General features: G+C 42.1%; 1 protein-coding gene and 1 pseudogene across 1 annotated transcript; one reads left to right on the top strand and one right to left on the bottom strand.

Moving 5' to 3' along the window:
• Nucleotides 1-6,145: 6,145 nt before the first annotated feature.
• LOC145412883 (uncharacterized) lies at nucleotides 6,146-6,676 on the bottom strand. Its single transcript, XM_080282681.1, has one exon. It carries the CDS (start codon nucleotides 6,674-6,676, stop codon nucleotides 6,146-6,148), a length of 531 nt encoding a protein of 176 aa, XP_080138807.1.
• A 1,316-nt stretch (nucleotides 6,677-7,992) lies between these two features.
• Nucleotides 7,993-8,110, top strand: LOC145413038 (5S ribosomal RNA; annotated as a pseudogene).
• The last annotated feature ends 4,411 nt before the right edge of the window (nucleotides 8,111-12,521 follow it).

Below are 12,521 nucleotides of genomic sequence, written 5' to 3' on the forward strand. Positions count from 1 at the left end.
ACAATGATGAAAAGAGGCTGCTAAAATGTATAAATAATGAATTTTTGATTCAAACAGAGAATACTTCAACTAGTGGTAATAATTTAATCAATTTTGTCTTACCAACAGACAGTGACTTTTTTGTGTGATGTAGATTAAAAAAAAGAAGAAAATTTGTAATGGCAACCATAACATCATCAAACTTGAGATTAAGGTAGACTGTCAGACTAATATAAATAACATTTCATCTCTTAACTTCAAAGGAACTAACTTCAGTAACATGAAAGACGAAATTCCAAAAACTAAGTGAATATGTTACGATAGGTTCAATCGAATGAAAAAAAAAGTTCTTAGAAATATCCAGAAAATTATTTGCAGCAATAAGGAAGAGCAAATAACCAAGATTTTTTTTTTTTTTTTTATACCAGAACAGAGGAAGGAATAACAAATGAGTAAAAATAATAATCCATACACCAGATTACTGGTGTCCTCCATTCATAAAATATCTGTAACAGTTGGACTTGAACTGCTGTAGGTTGAAGTTTGGAGGGATGCTACTCTGAGGAAGCGAGTTTCAGAGAGAGTTCGGGGAATGAAAGAATTCTGATAGACAAAAGTTCTGCAATATGACTGAGTGACGTTCCCGTCATGAGCGCTGCCAGATGCCCGTGTAGCACGAGGGAAGGCATGGTGAAGTGGGACAATGGATGTAACTTTGTTTGAGCATTTGCCATAAAAATACCTGTAAAATAATGAAAGGGAGGCAACATTCCTTCTTACTTGTAGAGGAGGTAGTTTGTTAATAATAGTAGGGTTATTAATAATTTAAAAGCTTTATATTTGTCTAAACATAAAACCACACAAAAACATAAACTGCTAGGAGGTACCACAGACACTAACAAGCATTTTAAATAACACTGATATTGTATGAAAATTATTGAAAAGAAAAAAAGAAACGAAGATTCACGGTAAATATTGCTCACAAAGCTTCATCATACACTGATCAATTATTTCCTTATGTAAGAACTAATTGAAAATAAGGACTTTTATTAAATTAAGATTGCAATTTCGCTCACAATAATATGAAAGAAGCAACAACACTAATTGGACCCTTTAACAGCGTTTTCGCAAGACTAAATACCGTAAATATATCCATTCTAGAATCCAACTATTTATGATCAGGGGACGATAAATTATCAGTCAACTGACAGGACAAGAATTACAAAAATGTCATGAGAAAATCGACCCTAATAAATCAGCTGGACCTGACCAATTCTTCCCCCAAGTGCTTTGAGAATGCTGTTGCCAATGTGCCTTTGTTATGTGTAAATTCTTTAATGAAATATTGATTTATTATCATACCTAATCAATAGAAAAGTGCTAATACATCACCAATCTTCAAAAAGGAGAAAGGAAACGCACTACAAATGAATGCCCAATTACCTGAACTTCAGTACTTTATCAAGATAACTAAAAAAGTGGAGATTAAATTACTCCTACCTTTGCATACCCATATAACAGATAATCAGCACAGATTCTGCAACAACAAATTTTATTTTACAAATATAATGGAATGAAAAAAAGTATATACGATAATTGAGACCCCAAAATACTGTCGATCATCATCTATCTAGGTTTACAAAAAGCAGCTGATAAAATCTTCCATTTAAGCCTACTTGGAAAACTGAAAGCCCATGGTCTTGGATAAAATATATTGGTGGATCAGCGACTGGATAATGATCAATGGTGAATCAAGAAACAGGTTAGAAGCAACTAGTGGACTTCCTGAAAGTTCAGTTCTTGGACCAATTCGTTTCACTCTACATTATATGTCAGTGATCTGTAAATGGACTCATATTTTAGGTAGCAAAATCTGCAGACGATACGAAAAATGGAGGCAGCGTGATTATGAAAACAGACTGTAAATATATGCAAAACGACCTGGTTAAGTTAATAAGTTGGAGTGAAAAGGGGCAGATGAAATTTAATGCAGAGTGATGCATTTTGGTGACAATTTAAATATGCTGAATCGGTAGAGAGACGGCCTGCAGTCCTAATGGACCCAGGTTCGAATCCCGGCTGGGGCAGGGAACAGTTTAAGGATTTCAGTTTCATAAAAAGCAGATTTTTCTGATCTACCAGATGACCCGCCGACATGTCATAAAAGTACCCCCGCTAATACCAGTACACCAATCCCGTATGAGACAGCCCTAGCATGTATTTAATATGGATGGTGGGTGTTAGCACCGAAGTGGTGACATGTGGAGATGTAGGAGGACTACTGGGCCCCAAGGAGGACTGCTGGGACTTGGGAATAGGCCCTGAATCCTTTGCCCAGAGTCGGACACGTAAAAAAAAAAAAAAAAAAAAAAAAAGTCTAGAGCAGGGGTTCTTAACCTGGGGTCCATGGACCCCTTGGGGGTCCATGGATGGGCTTCAGGGGGTCCGTGAAGGGCAGAATAATTGAGAACAATTTAGTGATATTGCGTGATGCCATTTGGCATCATTAGCTGAAAAAAAAAAAAAAAACGAAGTCTTGAATTCTGGTGTTCGTTGACACAAGCCTACCCTCGTCTGGCAACGAGAGCCATGGGTGCTCTGATTCAGTTTGCTACTACATACCTTTGTGAGTCAGGGTTTTCAGCGCTAGTTGCTATCAAAACGAATAGTCGAAATCAACTGGATGTCAACAATGACATAAGTGTTTCCTTGTCAAAGACCACTCCACAGTTTCATCTTCTTGTTCAAGCCAAACAACAACAACGCTGTCATTGAAATAAACTTTTGAGCAGAATTAAAGTTTTATATTGTTTAATTTGCATATGTTGGATGTATTTAATTTTTTCGTTGAGTGGCCATTAGTTTTTGCATGAAAAAGAGTAAAAAAATAATTCTTTGTAAAGACTGTTTTATACTTTGTGTATGTCATATACTGCATGAGGTAGTTTTCAATAAAATAAAGTATATTCATTGCATGCAAAATGCTGTGTTTATTTGCTTATTTGCATTTCTGTAGGGAAGGGGTTCATAGCTTTCACCAGATTCTCAAAGGGGTCCGTGACTCAAAAAAGGTTAAGAACCATTGGTCTAGAGCAGTGGTTCCCAAACTGGGGGCCATGGCCCCCTTGGGGGCCATATATCAGAATGTAGGGGGCCATAACCTGAACCGAAGGAGTTTAGCGAGTAGATAGTCAGTGGAGAGAACTTACACTGAGTGGAATGGGGATTCAAATGAAGGAAAAATGAACCTGGCATGAATGTTCAGAAGCAAATTGTCTGGGAGGAGGTGGGTGTGTCGCAGTTGAAGGCCATGGTTGTGGCAGATAATAATGACTCACTATGATAGCATATCATTTCAGAATTATAAAGTTATCAGATTCGTAAGATTCAAAGATCAGATCAAATTGCGTGGGATTAATACACTTTTTCAATCCAGTGAATTTTTTTTTATTGCTGAATCAGCTTTTCGCAATAATGCAATTTTTAATTACTCTAAGTATGGATTTTTTTAATGTGCATTTTATTATTCCTTTAGTACCATTTCAATAATTATATATATATAAGATTCAGCTAAGGCAAAATACACATTTCTTTATAAATACTTAACAAAAGAGAAAATAACAAATGGAATCAATAAAATTACAGGATTTACTAGAGTGATTTTTATATGGACATGATGAGTGTAGGACTGTAGTGTAGACAGTCACTGTAGTCATGGGTTATGGTTGGGGAAGGGGGGCCATGGACAAGGATCATGTATGAAAAGTGGGTAACGACCAGAAAAAGTTTGGGAACCACTGGTCTAGAGGATATGTTTAGCCTTGGGAAGGTGGACGCCCATTACCTGCAATAGTCCTGGTTTACCCCTGGGCAATGTGCAGCATCCGGTAGCCTGCCAAAGAGTAGCAGGTAGAAAGATAGCATCATTCTGGGAAGTATTACCATGAGAGTGACACTAGGCCATAACCTGGTAGTTAACCTTGGACTACACTTCGAGGCAGGGAACTCAAACACATTTACCACATAGTCAAAGTCTGTGCTAAAACAACTACTCATACATATATCCTATACACAGCTCATACTCTTGGGACTATGCCTTCTCTATTTTCCCTATATCTCGCCATGTGTTAGGCCTCTGCTCCAATCCTGCCGAGGTGCTGTCTGTCGTAGAAAGGCAGTTGCTCTCTTGAGGTTGATAGGTCTGCTCGACCAGACACACTGCGGTTAAGGAACAACAACAACAACTAGAACCATTAAATATAGAAATTTGGATGTTTCACTAATAGAAGTAAATGATGGAAAAGATCTAGAAGTTATTATCAGCAACGACTGATAAACTTTATACAGTGTATAGCAGTGCATAGCAAGACAAACACAATGCTCAACTTCATTGCCAGAATGCTCAGTTACAAAACAGCCACAATAGTCTATAACCTTTTTATGTCACTAGTTTAACCATACTTAGAATACTATGTACAGTACTGGTCTACGAGCCTTATATACCCATGGATTGCGAACCACAGCTCAGGCTGGGTAGCGTCATGTTGCGAGCCACAGCTCAGGCTGTGCTGGCCGTTCATGACCGCTAACTACTCCACCCCTACGCAAACTTACGAATGGCACTAAGTAGTAACGGAGAGAGAAAGATTTTTTTTCCCCACTAGATGATGCCCTGGATGTTTATCTTCAAGTTTATAATAAACAGAAACTAAAAAAAAAAATCTTCTTATTTTGCACATCATGGGGTGGGATAAAAAAGGTAATTGCGCAATCCACGGGTTAAAGACGAAGACATACTTGAGAGAGTGTAGCATTTAACCACTAAAATGATCCTGCCACAACGAAACATGCCCTACAAAGAACGACTAAAGAGAGACAGCATGTTTTCACTGAAAAAGTGTCAATTTTTAGAGGTGAATTAATTTAAATAACTAAAATACTCAACAGATTCGACAACATCGGTTAGATTTTTTTTTTTTTTTTTCAAAAAAGAAATGGAAACCATGACGAGAAATATCGGGATGAAATTCAAAAGGTAATGAATACAACAGTTATATAGGAAGAGTTACTTTATTATGCACATAATGGAACAAAGCAACAAACTGCTAGCAACAGTCATTAGTGTTGCAGCTATGAATACTTTTATATGAAACAATCAATCACGAATGGGCAAATGCTGCAGGGACTCATTCACCCTCCGACTACACCCATGCGGGTCCCTTTTCTGTAACCCTCCAGGCAGCACCTCCGACTGCACCCACGCAGGTCCCTTTGTGCAACCCTCCAGGCAGCATCCCCTTCCCCTCTAAAAATCTCCCAACATAAGTGATCGACCTGCTCCAGCCGTGAGTTTTGTGGGCTTCCCCTTGACTTCCTCCACCCTGGGTTAACTCGTTCAGAGATCACCCTGTGAGCAGGATCAGCCTCAGGAAAGCAGGCCACATGCCCACATAGCTGGAGTTGGTGTTGATGTATTACGTGGGAAATAGGCCTTGATTCAGTCTCACGGAGTAGTCACTCATTATGTACCAACTTGTACCAGTTATATCCCATGATATAGCACCAAAGGGGTCAATTTGACAAATCAAGTTACTGTTTAGTGTGCATATCTCACAGCCATAAAGTAAGACAGGGAGCACCAGCGCCCTGAAGATCTGAACTTTCGCCCTTCTGCACAGTTAACAACAGCACCAAATACCCGAGTGAATCCATAAAACCAAAGGTCAGACCAATTCAATAAGAGATCTCACTGTCTGATCTACCGTTGTTATAAACCAAATTACCAAGATAAGTGAATCTTTCCACGACTTCAATGTCCTCATGACATGCATGGAGAGACTGAACTGCTTTTTCCAACGAGCCACCAAATGCCTGGACCTTGGTCTTGGCCTGAGAGACCTTTAATCCCAAATGGCTTTGCATTCTCGTTAAATTTCTCTAGGACACTCTTTAGTGTCTCCAGCAACTCCACTAGGATAACTTAATCATCAACAAAGTCAAGGTCGGTAACCCTGAAGTTGCCAATTGATACCCCACAGTGACTTTGACTCACAGCCCTGTCCAATACCCAATCCATGCATATGTTGAAAAGTGAGGGGGAAAGGACACATCCCTGTTTAACACCAGGACTTACAGGGAAGAAGTTTGACCCCCCCCCCCCCGACACTTAACAGCACTCTGTGTCTGAGTACAAGCCAGCAAACAGGCGGACTATCCCTGTGAGGATCCCGCAGAGTATCTCCCGATTTACTGAGTCAAACGCCTTCTTGAGATCCATATAGGCTGCTTGCAGACCTTGTTGAAACTCAAGATGGCATTCCACAAGAACTTGAAGAGCTAGGATACGGTCAGCAGTAGATTTCTTGAGCTCTAATCCAGATTGCTCTGGCCTCTGAAAATTTAGCAAATAGTCCCGGATATGTATCAGGAGAATGTGGGCAAGAACTTTGCCTGGCACACTGAGCACTGTAATGCAAAGGTAGTCACACCGGTCACACTGGTATTCTTTTCCCTTCCAGATAGGGATGACCAAACCCTTTGTCCAGTCAAAAGGAATGATACCACTCTGCCAAACGGCTTTTGTGATTGCATGTAACCCTCTGATCATGGCTTCGTCCCCAGCATTGATCAGCTCTCCCGGAATGTCAAAAACACCAGCTGCTTTGCCACTTTTCAACCTAGCCACTGTCTTCTTCATTTCACCTAGAGAAGGAACGGCTTTGTCAGTTGGTGGGACAGCAATCAGTGGTTATACACCAGCCAAGGGAAACTCTGCACTCGGAGGTTCAGCCACATACAGCTGCTCAAAGTACTCAGCCCAATGATCTCTACACCTACTTGCCCCATCTGCTGTCTGAATAGAGTTTACCTGAGACGTGGGTCTGGAGTGGAACTTCTTTAGGGTTTGGTTGGCGGGTCGAAGGTCATTTGCATGAAAACGGCCTTCCACCTCCTCAGCGATTTCCCTGACATTCAGTACCTCTCCTTGTCCTTTCTCAGTGGAACTCATGCCCATCAAGACAGAAGTCTGTGCTGTTCCCAGTCTCCAGCCAGTTTGGTGACACAACTCTCTTCAACTGTGGTCAGTGTCCCCCACGAGATGAATCCCCTTCTTGATCTAGAGCGGTCTCCAATACACTCATCAGCTGTTGCCAGGGTAGCACACTTAACCCCTAGGGTACGCAATTCTCCAGCCTCGACTACCCCAAAGGACGCAAAAACCGACCTATTTTTCGACATTTTCGAAGGTTAAAAGTTTTATGCCTGATCTGTAGAGCTTCAATTTACACACCTGAAAACACAAACCCCACCCTCCTAGACCCAATAGTTACTGAGCTATGGCCCGTTAAGTTGATGATAGTTACCCATCATGGCCCCGGCGAGAAAGAAAATACGCCACTTGCACCTGTTTTCTTCACAAAAATACGTACAAAAATCACCAAAGTAAATTTTGTTGGTGTGTAATATATGTTATAAGCCATTGTAATGTGCTTAGAAAAAAATAAAATGGTGACAACCCCCCCCAATAAATATGATAAATAGTAAAACTTATCCTCCCCTCCCCATACCTCCAATCCCCTCCTTCCCCTTCCCTTCCCTCCCCTCCTCTTTCCTCCCCTCCCCTCGACTAACTTCCCCTCCCCCCTCCCCTCCCAGCCGAACTGTCAAATCTAGATAGGGAAAATGGTCATGAACCCCCTAATAAAAATATGAAAAATAGCAAAAATTATCCTCTCCTCCTCTCCCCTCCCCATACCTCCATCCCCTCCCTCCCCTTCCCTTCCCTCCCCTCCTCTTTCCTTCCTTCCCTTCCCTCTCCCCGCCTAATCCCCCTCCCCCCTTTCCCCTCCCTCCTCCCCTCCCCTCCGAACTGCCAAATCTAGCTAGTTTTCGTTTCATTTCTTTTCATTTTTGAAGGCTCCAACATGTTTGCATGCGTCGGCAATAAATTAAATCTCATTTTCGAGTGGGTTTCGAATAAAGACAGCTAAAATAATTGTGGTGTGCATTTTTGTATGCAAAGACACGAATTGAGTACACCGCTTCCCGTCCGATCAGCGAAGTTAAGCAACGTTGGGTCTGGTTAGTACTTGGATGGGTGACCGCCTGGGAACACCAGATGCTGTTGGCATAACGTTCTCCCTATGTGTTAAGTGGGGTTGGTGGAGGATTAATGCCCCTCCCTGTAAAACAATTAACTCTAAGCCCTTGGCTATCCCGTTTGGGATACATGGCTTCTGGCAATGAATGAATGATTCAAGGACACGCACCATAAAGCGTAAAAAATACGCAATATTCGAAGCTGGGGAGGTAAAGATACTGTGCGCTAGGGGTTGGGGGTGAGGGTAGGGGGTGGGGTGGGAGGTTGGGGATGGTGGTGGGAGGTGGTAAGGCCAGGAGTGGGCGTATGGGGATGGGGGGATGAGAGGAGAACCACAAGACGCAAAGGAAGGGCCCCGGTGGAGTACAGGGAAATGGAGGGAGAGTAGGGGGGAAATACCCTCCCCCAGTCGTGGAGGGATTCACATGGGAGAGAGGGGGGGGCTGCATGAGGAAGGTGTGGGAGAGGTAGTGGTGGTGGTAAGAGCGGTCGGAAGTAGGGTAGCAACAAGGTAGTGGGGTATAGGGACGTGACGAGAGAGAGGTGGGGGATACACCCCCCACCGCCTGGGTACGAGCCTGGGTCCCCTCCGGTGTGTGTCCAACACTTAGTTCTGATTGGTTAGAAGCCATCTGCGTCACAATTAGGCTGGAGCCAGCTACCGCCGGTTTTTTGTGGATGTTGCATGATCAGTGTTGCTCGTCCTTTTAAGAAATCTGCACAAAAAGCCTTTAGGCATTAATGGTATCTCATCATTCAACAGGATCCTCAACGGTACTGAGCACTTCAAACTGATTTTAGACTGCCACTGCATACTCATATGCACAGTCCTCATCTCTCAGTTTCTCAAGATGAAACCTTTTTTTGATGGCATTTTGTGACTATCTCAGTTTTTTTTTGCAGCCTTAGGGTAGCAACAACAAGTCTGTGATCAGTAGCAAAGACATCTGCACTCCTGAAAAACCTGCAGTTCTGAAGGATCCTCCTGTGATTACTAACAACAATGTGATCAAACTCCTTAGCAGCCCCTCCAGTATTGGGATACACTGTACAGTGGTGAAGATTTGACCAATCGAACCAGGATCCAGCAAGTCTTAACTTACAGGATAAAGCGAAATCCAGAGGGTAAAAACTATTGGAATTCTTGGTTCCAGGGCAAAAGGGGACCTACACAGTCCCTGAAGCCCTCCCTGGCAGTGTCGGTAACTGCATTAAAGTTGTCCAAGACCAGGAGTGTATCCTGCAAGGGGCACCATTCCACAACAGAGTCAAGTTTGGTGTAGAATAGCTCTTTCTCTTCAAGATCACTGATCTCAGTTGGAGCGTACATTGCAGTAAGAGTGATGAAGCCCAAGTAGTGCTTCAGTCTCACCAGCATTTCACTCTCACCAACCAGAGTAACCCTGTTGACACAAGAAAGAAAGTGAGTAGCAGTTGTCACAGTGACATCCCTGCGATGGGCACCATCATCATAGCCAGACCAGTAGTATGTGTAACCAACGCTACTGATCTCACCATGCCCGGGATGCATCACTTCAGAGAGTGCAGCTATTCCGACCCCAAATCGCCCCAACTCCCGTGACAATAGAAGCAGTCAATCATCCTTTGAAGGGTTTAGAACATTCCATGCCCCCACCCACAGTGCTTTCAGGAGGTTTAACCCGCGCTTGGAGCCTCGTTAGTGTAGCAATTACAAGTACATTCATAAATCAGCAAAATAACTATTTCCAGACTACAGGCAGAAAGTAAATGAGTTTGCTTATTTCCAGGTGAACGTGTATCCTAAAGTCAGTGAAACGAGTACTTCATTATAAAGACATTCGATGATTATATATTATGTCCCTTATTTTCAGAACTGTTGATTACAGATTGCATGGTGCATAGTATATCCTTTGCTGTTTTTCCTACCAAATTTCCCAGCTTGTTTTTTCCAACAATCAAGGTGTTTATTCTGCCTTCTCCACACTCATGTACCAAAGGTTGTGGTGGATGGGGGAGAGGCTCGCTCTTTCTATCCTTTCCTCACGGAGTTTGGTTATATCTTTAACCCGTGGAGAGCGTCGACCGTTCCGTAGGTACCTGCTGGGAAGCGACGGTTTGGTCGAAATTTCGAGTCTTACAGAACTGAATGAAACACACATCATCGTCTTGGAAATGTTAAGCGCGCATCCGGCAATATATATATATATATATATATATATATATATATATATATATATATATATATATATATATATATATATATATATATATATAGATAGATAGATAGATAGATAGATAGATAGACAGATAGATAGATAGATAGATAGATATAGGCTTTTAAGGTATGAAAATCTTCTTGTGGGGAAATATATGTATAATTATGTATGCACACTGAAGTCTTTTATTAGAAAAGGCATCAGTGTGGATATATATATATATATATATATATATATATATGACCACATAAAGTCACGTGGTGGTGAGATATAATGGCCAGAAGATGAACAGCAGGTGGCATGAGCAACCCACCGCCCGCGGTGATCGAGGTTCACGAAGGTCATTGTCCGGGAAGAACATTCTATATTTACCATGGCTTTGGGCAAGGATCACGTGATTACTGTATTATCAACCCTCTCTCTCTCTCTCTCTCTCTCTCTCTCTCTCTCGTGTGTGTGTGTGTGTGTGTGTGTGTGTGTGTGTGTGTGTGTGTGTGTGCGCGCGCGCGCAGATCCCCTTTATCTGTCTGTCTGTCTGTCTGTCTGTCTGTCTGTCTCTCTCTCTCTCTCTCTCTCTCTCTCTCTCTCTCTCTCTCGTGTGTGTGTGTTCTTACCTACCTTACCTAATTGTTCTTACCTAATTGTATCTTTACAGGAATGAGTCAAGGTCGTACTGTCCCGTGTCTTAAACCATATTTATCGTACATATCCTTAAATTTGTGAATTGTTTTGGCACACACTATTTCATTCGGTAGTGCATTCCATTGATCAATTGCTCTGTTTGGGAAACTGAATTTCCTTACGTCTTTATCACCTCTCTTCTTATGCAGTTTTTTTGCAGTGTCCTCTTGCTGATGCTTCTCCATATGTTAAGTAATCATTTATGTCTATTTTCTCCTTCCCTGTTATGCACTTATATAGCATTATCATGTCACCTCTTTTCCTTCTCTCCTGTAGTGTTGGTAGATTCAGTTTATTTAGTCTTTCTTCGTAGCTTAGATCCCTTAAGCTTGGTATTCATCTTGTAGCGGCCCTTTGAACTTTTTCAATCTTGTCTATGTGTTTTTTGAGATGAGGACTCCAGACTACTGATGCATACTCCAGGGTTGGTCTGATGAATGATGTTATTATCCTTCTTAGCATGTCTTTATTTGTGTATGTGAATGCTATTCTCATATTTGCAAGCAGCGAAGGGGAAGACAAGAGGAAGCAGCTCCTGTGAGAAGAGTGGAGAAATTGCAAGATAGTGAGAAGAGGACAGAGTATAAGAGCATAGTGGAAGAAAGATTGGGAAGGTATGAGCTAGAGCAGATGGAAGGGGTGGAAGACGTATGTAAGATATTCACGGAAGAGATAAGCGCAGCGTGTGAGGCGGTTTGTGGAGCGAGGAGGAGATGCAAGGGTGTGCAAGGGACAGCATGGTGGAATGATGAGGTGAAACGAGCTGTGGAACAAAAGAAGAAGGCATATGGTGAATGGTTGGCGAGTAGAGGTAGGGGAGAAGATGAGAGAGAGAAGAGAGAGGTATATGTGAGCAGGAGAAGGGAGGTTAAGAGACTGGTGAAGGAGAGTAAGAAGAAAGTGGATGAAGAGTTTGGGAGGAATCTGAGTGTGAAATGGAGGGAGAGTAAGAAATTGTTTTGGAAGGAGGTAAAGAAAGTAAGGCAGTGTGAAAGGGGAAATAGTAGGGGAGTGAAAGATAGGAATAATAGATTGTTGGTGGAGAAAAGAGAGAAATTGAGGAGATGGAAGGAGCACTTTGAGGATTTGTTGAATGTAGAGAGTGAGAGCAGTGTGAGTATAAGTGGTTGGGGAATGGCTGGGAGAAGAAGAGATGAGAGGAGGGAGGAAGAGATCAGTAGGTCGGAAGTAGTGGAAGCGATGAAGAAGATTAAGCTGGGAAAGGCCCCAGGAATTGATGGAGTGTGTGGTGAAATGCTTAGGTATGGGGGTGAGATTGTTGTGGAGTGGATATGCAAGTTGTGTAGATTGGCTTGGGAAGAGGGAAGGGTTCCAGAGGACTGGAAATCAGGTATAATTGTTCCTCTGTACAAAGGAAAAGGGGAGAGAGAAGTATGTGGTAACCATAGGGGTATTTGCCTTCTTAGTGTGACTGGTAAAATATATGGTAGAATACTCACTGATAGGGTTAGGCATATGACAGAGGAGCTAGTTGGAGAAGAACAAGGGGGATTTAGGAAGGGAAAAGGGTGTGTAGATCAGATATTTGTTCTAAGATGGTT

The sequence above is a fragment of the Coenobita brevimanus genome, chromosome 94 (assembly GCF_032717465.1).
Source record: "Coenobita brevimanus isolate Jiangsu-jjx chromosome 94, ASM3271746v2, whole genome shotgun sequence".
NCBI lineage: Eukaryota > Metazoa > Arthropoda > Malacostraca > Decapoda > Coenobitidae > Coenobita > Coenobita brevimanus.